At 41.3% G+C, this 24,479-nt stretch overlaps 1 protein-coding gene across 2 annotated transcripts in view; it reads right to left on the bottom strand.

Annotated features, from left to right (window-relative positions):
- Nucleotides 1-24,479, bottom strand: part of LOC147137643 (latent-transforming growth factor beta-binding protein 2-like) — a 105,650-nt gene that overhangs the window by 16,442 nt on the left and 64,729 nt on the right. The window contains exons 10-31 of one of the 2 annotated variants that reach the window (XM_086049837.1): nucleotides 22,598-22,720; nucleotides 21,531-21,695; nucleotides 19,195-19,500; nucleotides 18,040-18,059; nucleotides 17,784-17,820; nucleotides 17,292-17,351; nucleotides 16,344-16,472; nucleotides 16,093-16,221; nucleotides 15,858-15,977; nucleotides 15,641-15,760; nucleotides 12,449-12,568; nucleotides 12,139-12,261; nucleotides 11,936-12,061; nucleotides 11,559-11,684; nucleotides 11,243-11,368; nucleotides 10,949-11,074; nucleotides 10,408-10,533; nucleotides 9,370-9,495; nucleotides 8,238-8,357; nucleotides 8,024-8,149; nucleotides 5,023-5,145; nucleotides 3,477-3,605 (exon numbers count right to left, since the gene is read on the bottom strand). In XM_086049837.1, coding sequence (XP_085905963.1) covers nucleotides 3,477-3,605; nucleotides 5,023-5,145; nucleotides 8,024-8,149; nucleotides 8,238-8,357; nucleotides 9,370-9,495; nucleotides 10,408-10,533; nucleotides 10,949-11,074; nucleotides 11,243-11,368; nucleotides 11,559-11,684; nucleotides 11,936-12,061; nucleotides 12,139-12,261; nucleotides 12,449-12,568; nucleotides 15,641-15,760; nucleotides 15,858-15,977; nucleotides 16,093-16,221; nucleotides 16,344-16,472; nucleotides 17,292-17,351; nucleotides 17,784-17,820; nucleotides 18,040-18,059; nucleotides 19,195-19,500; nucleotides 21,531-21,695; nucleotides 22,598-22,720 — 2,706 coding nt within the window. The remainder of the gene's footprint in view (nucleotides 1-3,476; nucleotides 3,606-5,022; nucleotides 5,146-8,023; nucleotides 8,150-8,237; nucleotides 8,358-9,369; nucleotides 9,496-10,407; nucleotides 10,534-10,948; nucleotides 11,075-11,242; nucleotides 11,369-11,558; nucleotides 11,685-11,935; nucleotides 12,062-12,138; nucleotides 12,262-12,448; nucleotides 12,569-15,640; nucleotides 15,761-15,857; nucleotides 15,978-16,092; nucleotides 16,222-16,343; nucleotides 16,473-17,291; nucleotides 17,352-17,783; nucleotides 17,821-18,039; nucleotides 18,060-19,194; nucleotides 19,501-21,530; nucleotides 21,696-22,597; nucleotides 22,721-24,479) is intronic. The other variant, XM_086049838.1, reaches the window with a different exon arrangement.

Here is a 24,479-nt window from a genome sequence, read left to right as displayed (position 1 = left end):
AATCTGTATTTTATGACAGTATTTGAGCATAAAGACATGGTAACCAAACACGCACAGCAAATTCTCTCTATTCTCTTTGGGCTGGAAGGTTGACATGCGTTTGACCGCATACAATTTCCACCCTTAGGTAGGTCTTATTAAAGACAATTTAAATAGGCCGGAGGGAATTCATGAGCCCGGTGCTAAATTTAAACAATGACACATCCATGGATGTATAGTCCTGCTATAACACACCCAAAAAGGCCCTATGCGCAGCGTCACAGTGACAGGCTTCCTGAATGACCCCTTTAAAGCACAGTTGCGGCTAACATTCCAGTGCAGGAAAAAAATAGATATTTCCCCCCTTTATTATGATTTCTAAATCTAAAAGAGGAGAGTTTACAGAGCAAAGAAAAGTACTGTCCCTTCAAAAATAAAGAAACACCTCAAAATAAAGCAGAAACTGCATGTTATGGCCTCCTCTTGAATGATCGATGATGATTTATAGAAGCAGACAAAAATGCCCTAGAGGAAGTATTTTAGCAAGATGACGCTTATCCCAAAAAAGGGTGCTCATGGCGCCCAAGAGACACCAAACAAAAGAGCACTGAAGGGGCAGACACATATTATTTACAATGAACCAGTGTGGTGTATTCCAAACTAAAATCCACCTTTCAGCAAAAGCCCAATGAAAAGATTACCATACTTAAAACCTATATTAACTGTACAGGCAATGGCTTGATAACTTTATTTTGCACGTACATTATTAATGTGTAGTAAAAATGTAAAAGCAAAAGACAGGAGGTAATACTTTAGATTAGTAATTCTCAATTTAATTTTTTTTTTTTTTACACCAAATAGGCCTACTGCCTCAAGTCCCTCCCTTGAAGTCCCTCTATAATGACCAAAATTGAAATACAGTAGTTTAGTAGGTTCATTTTTAAAATGTTCTGAAAATATTATAACGATTGCCCCAATATTTTGGATTTTATAAACATCGTTAAACTGATGCCTATGAAGAGGCAACGTTGTGAGCCTGCCATCTCTCATTTGCTTGAATAAGGTCTCCAGCCCACGGAGAGGCAACGACGTCTATAAAATCCCAAATATTGGGGCGATTGTTTAAATATTTTCAGAATATGAAGTGGGCATGCATATACATGTACACATACATTTTGGTGAGGATCCATCCCGGTAATTAAGTGCCCTGAATTTTTTTCCCCTCTTTGTAGAGGCAATGGCTTATTACCGCCACAAAATCGAAAACGTTGCAACTTTCGTTCTAATATTTTCAGATTACAAAGTGGACATGTATGTGCACATACATTTTGGTGAGAATCGATGAAGGTTTTCGTACATTAATTGATGTTAATGTTTTTTCTCTAGGAATAATAGGAAGAGCTTCTGCAGACCTTGCTGATTACATGATCATCTGAATCAGATGTGTTGCAGCGGGGAACGATGGAAAGCAGGCAGGAGCAGGACCAGCCCTCGAGGACTGGAACTGCCCACCCCTGGGCTAGCTGCATTCGCCAGCTTCTGTTGCTATAAATGTCTTTTTTTTTTTTTTTTATTTCTCGAAGGAAGAACATGAAACCTGACATGGTTGGGAATTTAAATGATGGTAATACATGACAACACTATTCTGCATTTTTATAGCAAAATAGACCAGGTAACAAGTAAAAAATGACAGCGCCATGTTGCAGCAAACGTTACGTCATAGTGATCACGAGCCTCTTCAAAACTGGTACTGCCCAGGGTATGTCATTATTTTGATACTTAATTGGCTTAAACTTTGTTTTCCAGGAGACGGAGGCCATTGATATCTAAACAATTAGTGTTTATACACACTGCCTAATGGAATGATGGACGGTGAGTTTTCAGTAGTGTGTTGCTTTAATTTTACTGTAAGCAACTGTAACATTGTGTACTGGTTGACTGTGCTTCGATATAGGAAAACAAACAACTTAACTTCAATTCAATTCAATTCAAATGTATTTCGCTTGAGTTCAAAATAGTACCTAATTTGTATTGTAGTGAAAAGTTAAACATAAGTGAACTGTACTTAAATGTATATTGTAAATCACTGTAACAAGATGAATTCAGTGATTCTTTCACATACCACTAGAATGAGCCAACCTACCATTAATGGTTCTTGTAACACGCTGACACTGATATGGATGCTCACCGACTTTTAAGTCTCGTACAATTTACCGAGGTCTTGCCTAATTTTGAGGTATATTTTTCCAGAAAAAGCGGTTGTTTACCAAATTGTATGATCTTGAGGGCGTTCGACTATTGAGGTTCCACCTTATTTGCAATGACGCATTTAACCTCGATGAACGCATACGCTAGCCGCCATTAACACCGACAGCTTCCATCTGTGTTCAGACAGCATCATTCCATTTGGATGCTCTCAGCCTGCTTTCCTCTCTTCGCCTGTCGTTCTCCAGTGACTGTTTGGATCCCATTTAAGGATGAGATAAATGTTTGGCCCTTTTATCTCTCAGAAACCTCATAAGCCGCTTTGTTTTTTTTACACTGAGAGTAACTTAGATGAATCCTATGCTGGAGAATGAAGGTCAAGCAAGGAAATCCACAAGTTGTGCAAGAAACCCAAATATCACAAACGCAAGGTGTTTGTGCCAGCAAACACACAAGACTCGGTGTACTCTGGATGTCATGGAGATGTGTCTATTGTAGTTGGATAGCTGAGTGGCCCAGATGTAGCAAATGAACAAACACGGCCAGCTAAACTAGGTGAACTGGAACCCGGTTCCACAGGGAGGACACAGAAGGTATGTGGACATCTAAGCTAACAGTCCTGTCCCCCAATCAAAAGAAAAACAATGATTAGGTATCAACACATCTTTTTCAGACAGACTCCAGACTTGTGTGAGCTACTGGCCTCATTCACCGCCTGATATAAGAGGGTTGCCCTTGTTTAAAATGCCTGTTAGTTTTTTAGTTTTTTTTTTAGTTTTGTATTTTCAGCCTTTGTCTGTCTTGTCAATGATTGTGTCCACCTGTCTGCATTCTACCCACTTGTGTTAGCCAATCAGCTCTCTCCTACCTTGTCTCGTCCAGGTGTTTCTCGTTGTCTTGTCAGTATGCTCGTATTTAAGTTCCTAGTTTTCTTTCGGTCCTTGTCGGATCATTGTCTCTGTCATGTTCTTTGTTTCTCCTGGAGTTGTGTTTTGGTTATGTCTAGTGTTTCTTTGCTACTTTGAGTTTTGGACTTTTCAAGATTTGTTTGTGCTGGTTTTTGTTCATAAATGTTTTCTTCAGTACCCCCTGCTTCTCCAGCCTCCCTGCATTTGGGTCCTCCTTCCCGCAATCGTGACAATGCCCTGGTTGGAGAAGGGTGGAACACTCAAGATATACTGTACGTCTGGTCTTATTCTTCAGTGAGAAGGACTCTGAATCGGCCTGTCTTTTCTCAAATGCGGTAAATTGTGTCCTCTATTTCTTCAACTACATGTGGTTTGACCACTAACCGCAGTCTATGGCGTCTTCTCCCTCAAGGCCAGGCTGGCAGCCCATGAAACAGCGGTACGACCCGATTGTGTTCTCACAGCGCCAGGTACCACACACTGAGCTTCCAAACTCCTTACACTCATTCTGGTCTGTTGAGAGAGAAAGAGCGGATGGTTAGGAAAGGGCACGATCAGGGGCACAAATGCAGCCACATGTGACCCGCACCTCCCACCCCACACACACAGCTATCCCGCCCTCTGCTTCTAATGTGGTGGCTGTGCATCTGGAGTCGTCCAGGAAGCCTGTGGTGTAGCTGTCCTCAGTGAACGCAGCGGGCAAGGGGGACGGCCAAGAACAATATTATCACAGAAACCAAAGAACTTGCGAAGGAGCGAAAGGGAGATGTTCCAGAGGGAGAAACAGCTCCTGCTCACAATGGGGTCATTCACGCTTCTCCTTAGGGGAAAGACACTTGCAGGCCTCCAGCCATGTCATTCAGGAACCCTTCGCTTCTTGAAGCCACAGAACGGCTTGGACGCTTCACACTGCCTATTGAAAATTTGTCATGGGCAACTGTGCTGTAGTAGCTTGATTCTAAATGTAGCGCAACGATCAGATATCTAACGCTGGCATATGCTCTTAAGTATTGGAAATGTATTTCAAATTGAAGAAAGTTGACCTTTGCTTTACAGCTATAAAACACTCCACTCTTTTGGGATGATTTTGTACAAGAGTGAACTTGCGGACCTTTTCGTTGATTTTATCCAATGGAGAATTTGTCCTTTTCTACTACTACTACCGCTTGACTGTATTTGTGGCAGCTTATTTTCCACTTCAAAATTATACCGCGGTAAACTGTGAAAACTACGACGCAATGAATGCATCAGTTGGAACTAAACGCTAACGATAATGGAAGAGAACAAGAGTTTCCTGTATTTACTTCTGTATATGTGGCCTTGGCTGCCGTGAATACAAATTTTAGTCATGAAGTAATTGGGGGCAGCTAGAAAACCACATGCCACAAAAAAAAAAAGTCGAGACTGTTAAGTATGTTTAATACTTCAGGCTAACCGGCTAACATACATGCATGTCTGTTATGTCCATTCAATTTACAATAGTGCAGCAATGATGACTCTCCTTGATGAGCAGTGATTTGCATCACTCATGTTGTATCAGCTCTGCACTCTGCTTTTGGGAATGGAAAAACATCTGTGTAGTGGGGCGCAGTCACACTGGAATAGAGTCTTCCCTAAATTGTTCCCATCCAAAGAAAAAAATGGTCTACAATTGATCAAATAGGTGTTTCCCAAGACATGTCCATATATAGTACGGTTTACACATGGGGTTTGTTGTACCAGGGATAAGTGTGTCGGGTTATTGTTGAAAGGGTCACATAGCTGTATATGACATGTTTTTTAAAATTATTTTTTTCCCAACTTTGTGATGCAGTGGAACGGGGCTCGCCAAATTGAAGGAGTGGGGGCTGTGGCAGGTAAAGGTGGTGGGTGTCTTGAAATTTTGGCAAAAGCTTTTTTTTTTATATAACTCCTAATAACCAATATTTACCTTCACAGTCAGCTGTGTCCTCGCTGTACGTGAAACCCGCTTCACATAAGCACATGAAACTCCCTTCAGTATTAAGGCATTGGCCTCGGGTGCACACGTTGTCTTTTCTACACTCGTCCATATCTACGGTAAAGAGAGAATCGAGATTTATTACAAACCCATCATCACAAAATATAACTCAGTGGGTCTACAGAGGACACTCGTTCCACTTACACATATTACAAAATAAACTTGTGCAATCAATCTGTCTGAACATGAGACGCACTGCACGTTTGGATCATGTAAAGGTATACTGGCAAACAAAGGAAAAAGATGTAAAATATCTGCCCCAGTGCTCCTTCTGAGTCATAAATGTTGATCACGAATGCTACATGCATGATTAGAGGCATAATGGTGGATAATTACAGCATTACAGCATAACTCGTGCAGTATAGCTGAATTCGGGATTCGAGATGGGAGGCGAGGGATAACCGTGTGTTCCTTTTCCAAACTTCTGATGGACCAACAGGGAGAGCGTGACAATTTAGTAGGATAATGCGCTAGAATTTGTATTAAACAAATATGTTCTTCTATGATTACAAATTGCTAACGTTAAGATATACCCCGACACAGTGATTTTCAGCCACTGTGTCATGGGCACAAGCGTGCCATGAGGGATCATGACTCAAGCTGTAGGAAATGATCCAGTTTCACTTAATTGCTCAGAAAATTATTTATTTACTACAAAATAATTTATATGTGCTTTGTGAGTTATGTATAGTGACAAGCAAAAACAATTACATGCACTTCCACTAGATGAATGAAGGCAAATTAATGTGTATCCACCTGTTGCCAATCACACAATGGCTCCCTGTAAGTTTGTGTTCAGCTAAACTTGCCCTGATTTCACAGAGTAATTATTATATCATTATTTCAGCGAATATACTTTTTTGTGACATCTTTTTTGGTGTGGTGCCATGAGATTTTTCAATTGTAAACAATGTGCCTTGGCTCAAAAAAGGTTGAGAAACATTAACCGCTTTGAAATGATAGCAAAATACCAATTTTACTAGTCTGGCCTAAGGCTGCAAACAAACCCATGTGAGAAGGATCAGGCATTGTCTCTGCCAGCACTGTTGCAAAAATGGATGAATGAAAGAAAATATGAGACAACTTCTGATTAATATGATAATCAGTGTCCGTGATTTGTTGTGGCGGGTGGCCAAAGTAGCTGACGGAGGCTGGTACGCTTGCATACCAATTTTCCAAAGCCTGGGAATATGTCCCTAGGCAAGGAGTGAGCCTTAGCTAGTTCATCTCTCAACTCACCACAGGGTTGTATTAGCAAATACAAGAGCCTGGACCATGGGACCAGCCCATCCCCACAGGCGTCATTTATCTAACTTCACCCCTTACTGCATTGGCAAGACACACCAGAAATAACACGGCTTCAATTCGAACATTCCAGTCAAATCCTTTTAAATTATTTTGACGGCAAATTTGCTGAAAAGCGAAGCTTGTCCTCCATAACGGATGACAAAGCAACATTATTTCCCCAAGCACTATGAGCGCTGGGTCACTGGGTGCGGCTGGAATAATATAAAACTGAAGCTGGTGGTGAGGTTGATGGTGAGGTTATGGGCAATTAAAACAGAATGGTTGGACTGAGTACTATTGCTTGAAGTCTCAGAACTAACAAGAAATACATGGTTGTAGAAGACCACCATGTATTACACAGGGGAATGCTACAATTGTGAACAATACTGTATATGTATGCATCCATTTTCCAGACTGCGTGTCCTCATTAGGGTCACCGGTGAGCTGGAACCTATCCCATTTGACTTTGGCATTTTGTCACCCCACTGAAAAATTTCTGGCTACGCCCCTCACCCTGGATTGAAATGTCGAAGGAAGACGGAGTTTCTGGAGAGAACTCATGCAAGCGCAGGGTTGTATTAGCAAAGGCAGATGTGCTAACCACTAGACTAGCGGTTCCCAACCACCGGGCCACGGACTGGTATCGGTCTGTGGGATATTTGGAGCCACACAAAGAGACTGAACAAAAAATATGTTTTTAATAATCAGAGTTAGAAAGAAGTTTAATTTGGAAAATTATGTTGTCCACATATGCCTCTGTACTCTTCAAACCGCTCACCATGGTCACGATACGATATAAGTCGAAAAAAGTAAGCCGACAAGCTAGTGTGATCCTCATAAAATGCTGGATTAAAATAATGATTCTCTTGTCATTCCTCCGAAAGACATTGAATATGTTTTTAATACTGTACATATACATTTTTGAAATTTCTGAAAGTGTCTTGGTTTGGAATGTATTTAATCCAATCAAAGATTAAAATAATTTAGAGCGCTAACGATAGCCAGAGCCTTTCAAAATACTGGTTCGACAGGAGGTTTTGCCATTTTTTTCTACTTCCAGAAGTAGTGGGATGGTGCGTGTATCACAATGAAGAGAAACGGAGAGGATAGCATCTGAGATAAAGAAAGTGAATGAACAGAGTGTGAGAACATCAACAGAAAAAAAAGATTGAGACAGTGTGAAACAATTCATCTCAACAGTTACTAAATCAGTCGTAGTGCATGAGTTAGCCAAACGTAGTTATTAATTTGAACATTAGCTATTAAAGTTATCTTAAAGTGCTATGATGCTCCTCGCTATTGCAGCCCTTCACAAGAACACCTCGTGCATTGACTTCAATATTACAGTATTCTCTGCTGTATGTATTAGGCGAGTATTTTTATTTTGCACTTTAAAGAATAACAAAAAGTTAGTGATGCATACGGTTTATTTATTATTGCTTTATGAGAAACCAGTCGATTGGGGCCGGCTGCCCTAGACTACTTTGCTGCTCGAATTTGTATACTGCATCAGGTTCCAATTAGGTTAGCTCAAATCATGTTCACTGTTTTCTCCATGGCACTAAATCTATGACAAGTGATTTTCGAGGAATTTCAAGAAGGAGATCATGCAACAATTGATATGGTATTGCTTAGTGTTGCTTGCCTTGGCAGCCGGTCCGCCCATCAAGGGTGTCATATCCCTCAGGACAGATACACATATAGGAGCCTTCCATATTCAAACACTGTCCTTCTCCACAAACTCCAGTGATGGTCAAACACTCGTTGACATCTGCAACGTGACGCGCAAGGACACATTTACACATAGTATCAAAGTAAATCAAAGCTGACTGTTCTGCTTTACAATGCATATACAGTACCTCCGCAGGAGGTTCCATCGATCAGCTCTTGGCCTGCAGGGCACGCAAAACTGTGGGATCCAACGGTGTTAGTGCACTGACCTCCCACACACAGGCCGCCGTCCTCACATTCATTCACATCTGTGTTCAAAGACACGCACGTCATGACGATGACATAAGTCTCACCAGCTGGAGATCAGTGTGTTCTTTTCCAAATGTTTTGTCATCTAAAGGAAGCTCTTCTGGTACTAATCAACCCTTTAAAGTGTACCCATTGAAATAATTGCTACCCTTGGAAATTACTGAAGCTCAAGCTTAATTTTTACATAATCATTACTCACTGCATCACGATAATTCAGATTCATGAGATTTCATTTCATGCATCAAGCCTCTCATTTTCTAGTGCAGTTGTCCTCATTAGGGTTGCAGATGAGCCGGTCCGAGAGGTATAGCCAGGATTTATTGCCGGGCAGTACCAGGACACACAGACAATGAAACACTCACACTCACATTCACACTTATGGACAATTTAGAGTGTTCAATAAACCTAAAATGCATGTTTCTTCAACTGAAATCACACTGTGAGGTTTGCAGGGCTCAACTTAAACACCCACCACAATAACAATTTGATTACTTACCATGTACTGTACATAGCCAGCATCAACAACAGCAATTGCTCTCGAAATTGTTGGTTCTCAGGCAGGTTTTTTGGGGTTATCATTTACCTGACATGTTTCGGCGGTCTATCGCCTTCTTAGGAGTGTCACATGATGGCGTAAAGACGAGTCACACAACTTCATGTGACACTCTGAAGAAGACGAAAGATTGCTGTCAGGTAAATAATAACCTAAAAAAAATCTGTCTGCGACAAAAGAACCAATGATTTCAATTATAAATTAGAGACAGAATGAACTTTATTCAAGCAATTGTACTCGTTGCATAATTACTGGCAGAGATTCTCAAAGTGTGGCAACCGTAGTGGTAAGTGGAAGAATCACTGCCCAAGTACAGTTCAGTTGTATTTAACATTCCAGTTGAAAACATTTGCATCTAGACTTTAAGACTCACACTGCTGTAGTAGATAAATGCAACCCGGCTGATGTACAGTAAGACACGTGACAACACACAGCCACAGCAAATACACATACTGTACCTTCACACGAGCGGCCATTGGGTGGCACAGTAAAGCCGGGGTCAAAAGCCAGACATGAGTAGGAGCCCTCTGTGTTGGTGCAAATGCCCGTGGGACACAAACCCGGGGTCTCGCACTCATTGATATCTGGGAGGCGACGGAAGAAAAGTTGAAGGTATCATATCGGCCAAAGAATCCACATTGTGGAAATGCTATATCTTGGCTGTCTGCTAATATTATTAACGACGCAGTGAGTTTCAGCCTGAGTGCAAAGCATTAGGCGCAGTAAGGAAATCTTGCTTAATTTGATCGCACTGAGTGTTTTATTAAAAAGGACAGATAGATAAGTATGCAAGACGATCATCGACTGCAAAACAGCAAGCTATTACAGGCGGTGTGTAATTTCTGGATAAACAAACAGTGACTGAGATGGCTGTTATGCGATCACTCAAAATTCCACAGACCAGCACAGATTATATTCTTTACGGGGGAAAAGAGTGTGGGCCACCATTAAGTGATGGCTCAGTTTTGCCTTTGGGTGAACGGAGGGAGTTCCACATAGCGAGCTTACTGAGGAAGGATGCACAGCGGTTGACTTAATTTCAAATTAAGGCCTTAATATTTTCCATCATATCATTTAAATCCTATCAGAGGCGCACTTGGACCTGGGGTTGTTTTTGTGAAACTTTTTCCCAGCGCAGAGACACACATCAGTGGGGGATCATCCTCTCGGGCTAGATCCCCACTTCCATTAAAAAACACAGAGCAGTATATGTGAATAACCGAGGCCACGTTTGAATTAAACAATCATCCGGTTTTCTCATTCTCATGAAGTCATAGCAAAGCTAACCTCACTGGATTGGTCAAAGCAGACGTTGTGTTCCATTGATCTCATAAAGCCTGCCATGAGATATTAAGGCATACTGTAAAGCTCCTCTGTAATCATGTTGAGGGTCTAAAGCAATCTTATTTTATCGTGGCCTAAATCCGGTTAGATAATTACTATGATGACAGCATGAAGGAGCCAAGATGAAAAGGTAAGCATAAAGGGCGGTTTACCCTCACAGCCATCACCGTCCTCAGACAGCTGCAGGCCGGATCCGCAGCTCCTGCAGGTATAAGATCCCAGGGTGTTGGAGCACAGCTGGCCTGGGCACACGTTAGCTACCAAGCATTCATCCACATCTGGACACAAAATACAAGGATGGACGCATCATAACCCAGATTGCCATCTCCGTCGTGAAACAAATACATCCTGCCTGTTTAAATCAGCTAAATTAAAAAAAATCAGTGAAGCCAGGAAATGTCAACACGTGTGTCTTTCAGGTTGAGTTATCAGAAGAGTATTTGACATCGTGCGCTGTTTTGAGACAGATGTGTTTTTGTTTTAGAGTTAAATAATCAGTGCTCAAGGCAGTGGGGTTGATCAGCCAGCTATGATGTGATGTCTGAAAGATGGGACATGTTGCATCGGCAAACCTGAACCAGATAGAACCGCAGGAAACGACGCATTGACACATAAATTCCGCCAGGGACAAACATCTGTGTGCAAGTAAACAAACATGAAATGAGCCAGCAACCAGGCAGCCAAAAGTCTCACCATCACACTGCTGTCTATCCTCAGAGACTTTGTAACCAGGCTGACAGCTGACACATGTGAAGGAACCCTCTGTGTTCGTACAAATTCCCCGGGGGCATGTAGTGGGCAGCGCACACTCGTCAATGTCTGGCGCGAAACAGCACAGGATATTAGACATTCGCTGGAGAAAAAAGGCGAATCTCTTCCGCCAACAAAAACACCTAATTCACCATGACACAATGACTTATCTCCGGTGTTGATAAGACACATGAAGCTATGCACGGATCTATTAGAGATGAGTGCTGAGTTACCAACCTTCGCAGAGCTCTCCGTCATACGACACGGTGTAGCCTGCGGGGCAATTCTCACAGGTGTAAGATCCCTCTGAGTTTAGGCAGATGCCATTGGCACAAGTAGACAGCGACTGGCATTCGTCAATATCTGGGTGGATCACAAGCAAAACATCGCAGACATGTTCGGACCTCACTCGGATAAAATGTGAAAGGAATGCTTAAGTTGAATGCGATGGATTTGAAAGTTTGTTTTGTCAAGATGCCCAGTATGTGTCAAAGGAGTCGTGGAGAGAACAAATGGTTTTCTCTGAGGAGTGGAGCTGGGGATTGAGCCTTACCTTCACATCGCCGTCGATCTGGAGTCACTCTGTACCCTGCCTTACACCTGGTGCAGGTGTACGAACCAGCTGTGTTGGCACACACGCCACCGAGACACCAGTCACCCTGGGAACACTCATCCACATCTGCACACACACACACACACACACACACACATATTCAGGTTTACCAGAAAAGTCAGACCGATATTGCCATTGTTGGTCAGTATTTTTACTGAAGACCAAGGAGCTTCAACAGAAAATAATTGAGAAGCACTGAATGTCATCATCATCAATATTCTTTCATCGGAGATGTGTAGATATATCAGAAGGACAAAATAACAATGCAAAATAGTCTCACTGTAAATGAAGGGAAAAATTGAAAGAAGAAATTCTACCTTCACATCTCAGCCCATCAGCAGATGGTTCAAAGCCAGGATTACAGCTCTGGCATGTGAAGGAACCTGGTGTGTTGATGCAAATTCCCTCAGGACACTTTTTACCAGATGCGCACTCATTGATATCTAAGGGGAAAAAATATGCATGTTTAATTTGGCTAACATAAGCTACATAGAACAGCGAATTGAAATACACAGCAGACCTTCACAGGCTTTATTATCTGAGGTGACTTGGTAACCATGGTTACAGGTGCATCTGTGGGTACCCTCGAGATTGACACAGCGTCCGTGAAGGCAGATCCCCGGAAGCAGACATTCATTCACATCTGGAAAGAGGAAAAGAGTGGAAAATGGAAAGGGGCCTCAGGAAATAAAGAGACACAGTCAGACTCTTTGTAACCTTTTTTTAATAAAAGCTTCAAATTTGCCATGGAGCTTCTGCAGTAGCACGCGTGGAAACTATTTACACAGCTGTTATTTTGTCACGGATCTCTCTGGCCGCTGACGACTTACCTTGGCATACGTTGTCCAGTGTGAGTTTGTATCCCTGGAAGCAGTTGCACCTATAGGAGCCCTCACTATTGACACACCTTCCATGGCCGCATATATTTTGGTTCAAGCACTCATTCACATCTGCGGACATGAAAGGACAAAGCATGCACTTTATTGTTAGTTTTTTTTTGTTTTGTTTTTTAACAGGTTTCAAATATGTGCCTCAAGGTTTTTGAGACAATAAAAGTTGTTTGCCAACATTTTAATATAAATAGCCACTGTGGTTGTTATACTGTGCTAAAAGGAAAATAATTAGGGAAAGCATCATGAGTGTGTAAAAAAAAAAAAAAAAAAAAAGCTCACTTTATAAAGGACCCAATACTCATTAAGGCTTTTTACGATTTGGGGCAGGAGCTGTCTTTTTCATTTTGTGAGTCAGAGCTGTTCATACAGCATTTATTGTGGAAAAACCTTGTGTAGGGATATTGTTTTGTACTGGAATAATTTGTCAAGGGTCAACAACAATCCAATGTGTGACAGGATTATGAGAAAAATGCAAAGTCAGAGGAATGGAAATTACATAACACATAAAGGAAGGTTGCTCATTCGCCTGCAAAGTAGGTGGAGGAAGAACAATACAAAGAGGTGATACATGGAATTAAAACAGAGGCAAACAAAAGGAACAAGTCACAGAATTGAGTTTTTTTTGGGCGCGACACATTCATGCGGCCTCCCCTCAGCCTGTGTGATAATCTTTGACGAGGCAATGGAGCTGTTCACGATCACAACAGCAATTAAGCTTATCCGCGACCGGGCCCATTTGGCGCAAATTGCCGTAGTCCCGTCAGATGGATGAAGCAAAAACTGGAAACTGCCTGTTTATGCCGGACGAGTGCCAGTAGGCCTGGATGTGGATTATGTTGACAAAATGTTTACCTTTAACCTCTCATCTGCTATGTATTCTTCACAGATTGCTACAGACTAACAAAATAGTTCATAAGGAGTTTTATGTGGAAACTTGGCAATTAGATGATGCTCATAGGCCAATGATTTTCTTCAAGAAGACATCACACTAATAAAAAAAAAAAATCAATGGCAAGGTGCTCCACAGAAACACTTCTGAAGTCAATTTCATTTAGTCTCCAATTTTTCACATGTCTGGAATACTCAAGACAGGGGCTCAGGTTTCCAAACAAATTAGAGAGGTGCAAGGTCATGGAGAGGGGATGTGGTAAGCCATACCAGTCAGGTTGTTATGTAACTGGGCCACGTTGGGCTTCAGCGTTAGCTTCAAAGCAAAGCAACACACACCATGTGCTACGTGCATTCAAATCTAATAGACCACAGCGAGAGGACACGGTGGTTGAGTGAGAAGATCTGTTTGCAAGTCGGGACCTTTTCACAGTTGGGAATTGACCGTTTGACCCTCCTCATACATCTCCAGTGACTGCCCGGTCCCCTCACCCAGCCCGGTAGTGCTAATCAAATCCTGCCGGCGTCCAGTGGGCCCAACAGTACAGTGGTCGGAGCTCTCCAACAATAACATGCTGTTTGTTCAAGGCTGTGGCCAAGAGAAAATATTTGGACTCTACCAAATTGAAGTATTATAAACAATCCTTTCTTTTTCGGGGGCCACTGATATCAGAAGAACAACAATAACAGTGAAGATGTTTAAACAATATTGTGGACATTACCAGGGCTGCTGAGCTGATATTTCATACATGAAGGCACTGAATGGACTAAGAGAGAGGCGGGCCGAGTACAACCCAGCCGTCATCGCTGTGGTTTTTAACCTGTCACGTTGGCCTTATAACATTGCACGGCAGACATAAAACATCCACGGCAGAGCTTGTTTTAAGTATAAAAACAAATGTATTTTATATACATTTTAACACATGAAGCGTGCTTTACACACCCCAAAAAGCAATTCAGTCGAACCAATGCAGATTAAATTTGGTGCTGGATCACAGACTGTCGGCAGGACATTACCGCCGGGGCTTGTTGCCATGTCAACTCAGTTGGGTCTGGCAATTCCATTTGGAAAATGCAGCTTTTAAATGTAATCTAATGCAAGATGAGTTCCAACAGTCTGACAAACCCTGAATGATTTCCATTGCAGCAGTCCCACGGAGCGCTTACATGACAATGATATATAAAAATGTTTCTTTATGTTTTTGGTAGTTTTCACATACATGTGACAACATTGTCAAAATAAATCTTGTTTTAGCTGCAAAAATGACAAAAAAATCTTCTATTAAGCATGCTGGCTGGGCCTGTACTGCAGTTGTCATTCTTCAGGATTCCTTGTAATGATTTCTTTTGTCTCTACTATGCTATGCACAAGCTTATTTATTTGTCTTCTGTTAAGTCTTTGAAATAAACAGATACATTGAAACCAATCTTTTTGGCGAGTAATGCGACTCCACTGTTCACAATAGAGGTGTAGTAATACATTAGTACTAGGGACGAAATGATTAATCGATTAATCGATTAGATAAATTGCAAAATTGGGTTGATTAAATTCATCTAGAAAATGATGTCTTGAAACATTTTTTACATTCCAGATGCATAGCACATTTTGAATGTGTAGCTCAAAAGACGCAACATCTTTGCGTATTGCGTTTGTGGATGGCTGCAGAACCACACTAGCGCACAGAGACAAGCATGGTAACGAGTTTTTAAAAATCGGGAAGTGAAAATCGAAAATCAAATCGGGGCTTGATTGAATCATTACATCCCTAATTAGTACACTTTGCTGCCTTTGAAGCACAAACTCTATTACAGGGCCGTGTTCCACCATTACTGTTTTGGTAGTCACACATACCAAGACTGAAAATGAAACATGATTGCACATGTCATGTTTTCACTCATTTTCATCCTTTTTGCAAGGGCATCCATCCATCCGTTTTTTTTTTTTGTACCGCTTATCCTCATTAAGTGTTAAGGTTATAATGAGCTGGCTTTGGGCAAGTTTGGCTTGTCGCTGGGCACGTACCGACAAACTATCAGTCACACTCTTTCACACCGATTGCATGCTTGTTTTTTGGAATAAGGGAGGAAGTCAGAGTACCTCTAAAATCCCAAACAAGCACATAGAAACACTCCACTTTTTTTTAACTATCAGTAAAAAAAAATAACCACATATAAAAACATACTTGAGCGGGCTCGTCAGACATTTGTTGATGTCGCTGATGACATGGTGTGTAACCTCACCTACACATCGATCACTGATAGGCCTGAAGCCTGGGCTGCAGACCTGGCACTGAAAGGAGCCCACAGTATTGACACAACCACCACTGGGACAAGTGCTGGGATCTTGACACTCATCTACATCTGTAAAAGTAGAAGATGACATACAGTATGAACGTTTAGCTGTTGTCAAGCACAATGCATGTGAACAGGATGTACGGTGACATTTTTGGCGCGTCACCTTCGCATTGGCCTGTCCAGGACTTGGCAAAGCCGCTGTCACATTCACACGTATAAGATCCCTCTGTGTTGACGCAGTGGCCATTCTGACACTTGTTGGGCATGCTGCACTCATTAATGTCTGCAAGGAGGAAGGATAAATGCAACAATCACAGACATATCCAAAAAGACTTAAAATTTCAGCTCATGGTGGCATTCATCCATTGCAAACATCCATTGCTGTAAAGTGCGCTTACCTTGACAGAACTTCCTGTTTTGGGTGATCACTTGGCTGTAGCCGCTGAAGCACTGGCAACTGTAGGAGCCATAGCTGTTCGTACAACTGCCTTTTCCGTCACATGGATCAACCTCACACTCATTCACATCTACAGATTTAGAGACAGAGGAAAGGCAAGAGACATCTCATTGGCATCATGGTGTCAGTGTGCATTTGGTATCTGGGTCTTCATCCACAAGTATCTCATCCCTCTGTCTTCCATTTGCTTACCTATGCAGTTGGTCTGCAGAGCGTTGAGTTTAAATCCTGGTTCACACTGGCAAGTATAGCCAGTCTGCACAGGAATACATTTCCCATGGCCACAAATGGAAGGGGTGGTTGTACATTTGTCAACACTTACTAAAAGACAAAATCATAAGCGATCTGAAATGAGATGCTGTAAAGTGTAAAAAAAACAAATACAAACCCTAACACATGCTTCTCTGCTCTTTTATTTGTTTAACCACAATTATGCCATTCTTAATATTCAATTAAAAAAAAACACAAATCATTTCATAATTTACTAAAAATGTAAAAGTATATATTTTTTCATGAATCTCACTGGGTGGGCAGTCTGTCGATCTGGGTGGGCCTGTGCACACCCAGGCCCAGCCATGGCTCCACCCCTGGTTTAAGCATACATAGTAGGCCCTATCGTTGTAGACAGGTGCACGTGCACGTGTTAAAACTGGTGCATCTTCATTTTCATGCTGGAGCAAGTCTAGATCACCGCGTTTGAGAATTTGGCAGACCACGCTACACCTCAATGGGCGTTCCGGTGGACCATGAGCATTTTCTACTACAGGGCTCTGGCGCACCTGACAATTTGGTGACAGAGAGTAGTCTAGACTTTAGTTGTGGCGCAGGTGGTGTAACTAATTTTGGTCCACCGATTTTGGTGGATTTGATTCAGGTGAAAGCAGATAATTTTGTGCTCCACTGATATGTGTGGCTGATGTCATCAAAGTTCAATCATAAATATAACATCAGCGTGCATTGAACCCTCTCAATCATTGTGGGAATCAATTTATTGATTATCATTATTATTATTATTATAATTATTATATTATTATTATTGTTATTATGATCTTTAAGATATTTTTAAAAGCACTCTCATACTACGTGTGTGTGTGTGTGCATGTGTGTGTGGTTTGGGGGTTTTTATAATGCATGTCTTACTTGAGTCTGTGTGGTCTGTTTCCTTTGGATCAGGCTTGGCTGGTGAGTCTGGAGCAATTTCTGGAAGGAACAATAGTGTTAGCTATGATGTATGTGGGCCTAGTATAAAAGGATACAACCACTAACGCTCTCCCTAAATTATGCATTGCTTATTTTACAAAATTCGACTGCCTTAGTTGTCACTCAACAGGCAACTTGAAAAGAAAAAAAATGATCTATACTTTTCTACATGTTAAAAAAAGGACAATGGCAGAATTAGAACAGTCACAACTGGACTTTCAGTGTTTTCGCTGGCACAGGAGCAGAGCATGCAAAGACTGTGATTGGAAATACGGCGTTAAATGAAAACATAAAATACATTTCGAGACTGAAATGACAATAAATCATAGTTGGTTTTTGATATTGAAAATAAACCAAATTAGAATGTTAAAGATAACAAATTAAGTATGCAGAGGTATGAATGGAAAAAAAAACCGCCACGGCAAATAATACCTGGATATTTCAACGGCGAGTCCGTCACAACAGCTGGCTAGAAAACAAGCATACATTCAGAAACATTTTGGTTATATTAACACCACCATATAGTAATGCTTCCCCCTTTTCCATCGATTCACGTGTATTGGTAACTGGATGTGTGCATCTTTGATAAATATGGCTCGAATACGTTATTAGGTCAGAATGAACATATGGTGGGTAAACATTTGAGGAGAATATGCAAAAAGGGTTGGAACAGGGAGGAAGAACTTACCAGTCTTTGAATGTCCATATCTGGCAGAAGATGACAAGAAGAGGAAGTTAAATAGCAGCATTGAGGCCTCTGCATTTGCATTCACCTTACGTTTATGAAAGATGCATTGGGCATATGATTATAAGAGATCCATCCCAAGACTTTTGTCCAAAGTACATTTCAGCTGAACAAAAATATATTTGCACTTTTGATTTTGTTCCCATTTTTCATGGGCTTTAGACAAAGATGTTTGACTTATTTTACATGCACAAAGCATTTCTTTCAAATATTGTTCACAAATCTGTCAAAATCTGTGTGAGTGAGCACTTTCCCTTTGCCAAGGTAATCTTGTGTTACATTGCACAGGTGTGGCTTAGGCTGCACGCAATAAAAAGCCATACGTAGGTGTGCAGTTTTACTGTATTAACCCGTGCAGTAATCATGTTGTCTCGACAAGGGCGAAGTGCTCATTAAAAGAGATTTAGACAGATTTGTGAAAAATATTTGAGGGAGAGAGGCCTTTCGGTTATGTAATACAAGTCGTCGATCTTTGAGTTCAGCTCATGAAAAAATGAGAGCAAAAACAAAAACATAAACAGTTGACGAACAACCATTCACACTCACATTCACACCTAAGGACAATTTAACCTTTAATCTTAGTCTTCCATTACAGTCTTAACGGTAACATGTATGTTTTGGGAATTTGGAAGGAAGCTGGAGAACCTGGACAAAACCTATACAAGCACGAGGATAACATCAAAGTCAAAATTGCAAAAATTTAGGCAGGTTAATTTATCCTGTGTACCAAGAAGATTAAGTCGTATTTAAAAAGATGCCAAAAGACCATGCAGTGACACAGAAAAATAAATATATCAGAAAATGATATGACTAACCATAAATATTTGCGGAATCAAAATGTTGGAATTACACCAAAAAGATATAAATCCTGATGAATGTGAAGATGTATCGTCAATGAGAAATGCTTGTTTTGGATTCTTGGAAAAATAAGACTTTTATTGAACCATTCTGCTGCCTTGTCATGTTTATACTATATGTTTTGTGCATGGTAAAGGCTTTTTACTATGTCGTTCTTAAATAACTCTAAAGTCCCATGTGCATATTTAGTAAGTGTTTTCAACCAAACAAACCTTACAGTAGCAACCATGTTCTTCTCACCTTCAGGCTGTCGAGGTGTTTCTCTGTCTGGGGCAGAGGGACGTGGGGGCTGCTGTGGAGCAACCGGGTGCCGGGGTGATTGTGGCGACTCTGGGTACTCGGGCCACTGGGGTATTTGAGGAGTTTGTGGGTAGGTGGGATATTGAGGCTGGGATGATGGCAGCTGAGGATACGTGGGGTTCTGCTCATCCCAAGACAATCCAGTACTCTGAAGATCGTCCTCCCCTAGCTGCCGCAGGGAAATCTGCACATCAGAGCGGGAGTAGGTGTATCCATGACCGGCCGGGCAGATCTCCTTGAAATGGTCTGTATGGTGGAAAACACAGCAGCAAAAAAACTTAAGCCATTGTCAATACTTATTCTATGTAAGAAATTAGGACCAGACTTGAGAGCAGTTTCGAGACTGGAAGTGCTAACTCTTGGATTATTTTAATCAAGACAGACATAGGGGACTCTTTTTTTGTCCAGACTGAAGAATACATTTACAAAAGACAGGAGTGATTCAGCTACAGTATGCAGCTTTTGCTTTGTTTGTGAATACAATGATTTCCACTGGTTTTGATACCAGGATTCATGTATTGCGCCAAGCTGTGATGACAATTCAGGACCTGCCTGGATAAACCACAACGCATTAAAATATTGACGCATCTTGGTACTGCAAAAATGCATTATAGAAGGTGACCCCTTCATGAACTTTAAGGTCACAGAAATATCTGTTTTATTTTTCATTTACTGGAATGCAACCAAATACAACATTAACATTTCCCATTGAGGTCTTGAGACTGATTTTTTTCGTTGTTGTTGGACAACTACGTGATCCTTTTTATACAGATGCATTATAATATTGCTTCTTCTTGTTCTTGGCACCATCTCACATTGCCTCACCCTTTGGTATTGACTTGGTCTAAACTCTTCAAAGTCGTGTGCAATGTCTTGACGGGCCTTGATTTTGACTCCGTGCCACATTGCCCGAGTCTTGGTCTTATTCTCCAATTCCCTCAGGCTTTGTCTTTACTTGGTCACAACTTCTCAAAGTACAACATTTACTTTTGCCCTGCCTTGGTCTTTTCCTTGATTCAGTCTCACACTGCATGGTTCTTGACTTCTCAACACCTCTGTTAGGCCTGACGAAGCCTCAGTTTATAGTACTGTACAGTTCTCTCCTGAGGCTCCAAACACTACCGCAAAAGACATCCAGGGTGTAATTGTGACTCATATTTCATCCTCAAATGCCATCCGTGTATTTGTGTTTATATGAACTTTTCCATGGGTTGTATCTATGGTAGACACAGGAGTCACTGAGGGCTACCAAAAAAGTTTATTGGAGCCACATTTGCATATTTGCATACCCAAATAGCCAAGAGGATCATGTAGAAGTCCAGCAAACCTCAGAGATGGTGAATCCATTACAAGCAAGAAGTACAGTGTCCCCTATATGACCTAAGACAAGCAACCTAATGCCAAAAGAATCTGGAAAATCGATGTACCGGTACGTAATGACAGCTAAATATGGTGAAGGTAAAGTAGGGAAACATGGATGTTATTGGCAATGAACAGATGAAGGTGTGGATGAAAATTGGGCTTGATATGATTTGCAGCGCATCATAGGAGCTGAGTTGAAAGTTGGAATAAAAGTCGGCAGGATCCTGTTACCTGGTCACAAGGAATAGGCCTGAGCACTTTGTTCCGAACATGACTCTAACACTTTGTCAGGTCACACATAAGCCGGGATCTAAGGCATCAGAGGCTATGTGTCAGTCCTGGTCAATGCAGCACCATGGAGGTCTATGATATTTGATCTATGACGATCCTTATAAATCACTGGCTAGTCCGTAAAATCATCCCATTCTCTCTCTGGAACTTCAAATATCGGATTTGTATGGACAAATGTTGACAGTTTCCCCATATTTCTTTTGGCCAAGCTATTTATTTCTGTTTCTGAGTTTGGCCTGTCTGTCAGTGGGATTTCTCTCAGTGGACATGAGCGATAACCCCAAAACTGACTCCCACACTTGTGCAGCCTCCAAAATATGACAACTGCTATGCTTTTGGTCTTTTTCCACTTCAAACAACTATTGGTTATTCCGAATTCATTCGCAAAGCTGGCAGATAGGAGGGTGCTGACGGACTGACTGACTCAATTCATCTTTCTTTGAGATGTCTTTCAAAAAGACTCACAACTTTTACATGTGATTACATGTAGCATTCTGTACCTACAAACAACAGCAACTGTGCAAATACGTGTCCTGCAAGTAAAACTCGAGATGGAATGATGTGTTTTCAGATTGAGGACATGACCTTGTACAATATTTGAGTATTTGTATAGACCTACATACCAGATCCGGGCAAAGGGCAGCGATCACACCCATCTCCCCAGGCTTTGCCCACACGGCTGCAGCAACAGATCTGCTTGGTGATGTGCTGAGAAAGTGGCAGTGAGCATGTGCCTGCTGACACTGATCTGTAGCAAAACGCCTTCTGGTCTGAAACTGCCTTGTCAGCTGGGGGAGAGAGTACACCCATCAAATAAACCAATGTAAGACACACCATTATATTGCATGTCACTCAGAAAAAGCAGGCTGAGAAATACTCTCATTGAAAAAAATTTTTAAGTAACGAACTGCGGATTGATTAATACATCGCAGCAATCAAAAGACATAATGCAAATATGTCACCTTAGAGGTCTGAACAGCATTCGAGATTACTCAATTAACAATACAAGGAGGTCTGCAGCGATGCATTTCTGTGACTCTTCCAGTGTCTCTATATCTCTGCAGCAATCTGCTGATGACACTGTGACACTCCAAGCTCAGTGGCTGCTCCCCTCTGATAACATCTTGAAGCCTCGTAAAGACGAGATACCGTTGAGCAATAGTTGGGTGTTGTCTTGGGCTCATCGTGTCAAAATGTGAACAGCATGGTGAAGACGACAAAAAATAAGAATTCTATTTGAACCAGGAAATGTGTTGATTGATCTGGTGATCTGTAAAATCAATTCTAATGCACTTGAAAAAGGTTGTTGTACATTTGAGGTTCATCCTGAAATTTCACCCGAAAGCCAAACACCACCAACCTTTTGTAAGTTGTGTGTTGACTCGCCTCATATACCGCATAAACAAAATTAGCTTGAATGCTCGACTCTTTTAGCGTATAATAACACTTGCTACGTAAATAGATTCTGTAATTTTTTGTGAGTGTCCTATGGAAATTCTCACACTGCTGGGGGGCTAAACCGAATACACTTGCTCAAAGAAAAACTGGTCTCTCTCCAACAAGCAGTCCAAAGTTTGCATATTTTCTGGATAGGGATTTGAACTTGCTGTTGGTCGGTCCCCAAGTGTACAAGCCTTACAGGCTGAGCTACTGTCGCCCCTAATTTTGAAGAGTACAAGTGAATACTTACAGACGCAGTGGCTTCTGGCAGGGTCCAGCATGAAACCAGGTTTACACGTGCACCTGTAGCTTCCTTTGGTGTTGAGACACTCTGCATTCTTGCAGATTCCCGGCAGCAGACACTCATTGATATCTGTGAAATATGCAATGTGTTAGCCTTGAAGCTTTGTTTTACCCTGACAGGGAGTGTTTGAACTGCAAATGATCGCCTCGAAAAGAAAGAGCGCGTTGCTTTTACGTTGAGTGTTCAAAGCTGTCATGCTGTAAGACCAACAATGATGTAAGCTTTTGGAATCGTTTCCACATTGAAAGGTAACAAAATATTGCAATGGTTCGTATTATTTAAAAAATGCCAGCCGCTTGGAGGTGACGATGAATGAATGCTTTAAATTACTCAACAGTATGAAAACAAGGAGGAGTGATGACATGAAGAAAACACATCCACAGAGGAATTGAGCATGGTATGGATATATTCATTCATTTTGAAAGCGGGCAGAAGTGGATTAATCACTTTACATCATCACCTTCTATCCTTTACACATCCCAGCATCTTCAGCTGAGGTCAGAGAGGGTTTTTTTTTCTGGAATGGAGGAATTCTGCAACAAGTGGAGTTCCAGTGCAGCTCCAGAGGCAATAAAACAAGCTGACCAGTTAAAGTACCAGCCAGGAGCCAGGAGTCAGACACTTAATTTATTTTTTCCCTTTAAGCCATTGCAGTCCCACTGGACTGGGCAAATGTAAAGTAATGGGAACATCATTAGGTCTTTTCTCAACTGCCTACCACCTCACATTTTCAAAATTCCAATTTAACTGCTTCTGTTTTCCTGTTTGCATCCTGCTTGGAAAAAGTGAGAAGGGAATGCCTCTGTGTTCACGTTCATAAGTGTGAATTTATGAATTTATGAACATAAATTGTCACGTTCATCAGCATCAGTGTGACATGCCTCGCTCATTTCTTCCATATTTGTAATGGTATTATTGGAAAATGCAATGTTATATTGTTATAATTTATCTAATCAAATATTCTTTACAGTCGGACATCTGTGGGGGCCTTTGGTTTCGTTTGAGCAGTACGTTTTTTGGTCAGAGTTCAGGTCAGCATTGGGCTCAGCCTTCGTCACATGGGGTCTCTAATCCGTGGTTTGGTTGAGTCCAAGATTAGCGCTATTGTTACAGTCTGCTGCTGGGTTAACTGGGATTGACGCTGAATTTCAATGACATCCTGCCATGACTAGCGCTAATCTCAACATCATTTTTGATTTATGATGCGTGGTTGCTCACGCCAACATTTCACAGTAAGAAGGCAGATGTAACACAGCTGTAATTAATGTAATTAATGAAGTATCTGCAAACTTTTTTGACTATCTGATGGTGTCTTCTAACCTTACTGGAGCACTCTAACTATTAATATTAATATAACTATTGTAATAAACAATATCCACCTGGACCACTGTAAAGGAAATTGGCTATTAAGTGTTTTAGCCAAAGGCGGGATTATACAGTTTGTTTGGTAGTCTAAAACTAGACATACCGTATGGGGGCAAAAGTGCATCATTCGAGACAGCGCAAACAGGGAATTTGGTAATGCCTTTAAAGCAGTTTTCTTTGACCATATTTGATGTTAAAAATAAATCATGTTTGCATTGTTTGCTATTTGAATTATAAGGATTTACAATCATTGGTATTTACTCCATAAGAATTTACCAACAACAATACAATCATTAGCCTCAATTAGTAAGGCTCAGTTAGTAAAAACAACAAACAAAAAGAAAAAACAGAGAACAACTATAACTGTCCATGTTTAGAGCAGCACATAGCAATGTCATGTGTTCCACTGTATAATCCCAAGAAAGTGCAGTCAATCCCTGGTAGGTGTGGGAGGAGTAGAAGG

The sequence above is a fragment of the Filicampus tigris genome, chromosome 13, assembly GCF_054856515.1.
Source record: "Filicampus tigris isolate MCC_2025a chromosome 13, RoL_Ftig_1.0, whole genome shotgun sequence".
Lineage (NCBI taxonomy): Eukaryota > Metazoa > Chordata > Actinopteri > Syngnathiformes > Syngnathidae > Filicampus > Filicampus tigris.
Note: the sequence above shows the minus strand (reverse complement) of the source record. Positions and strands in the feature narration are given on the sequence as shown.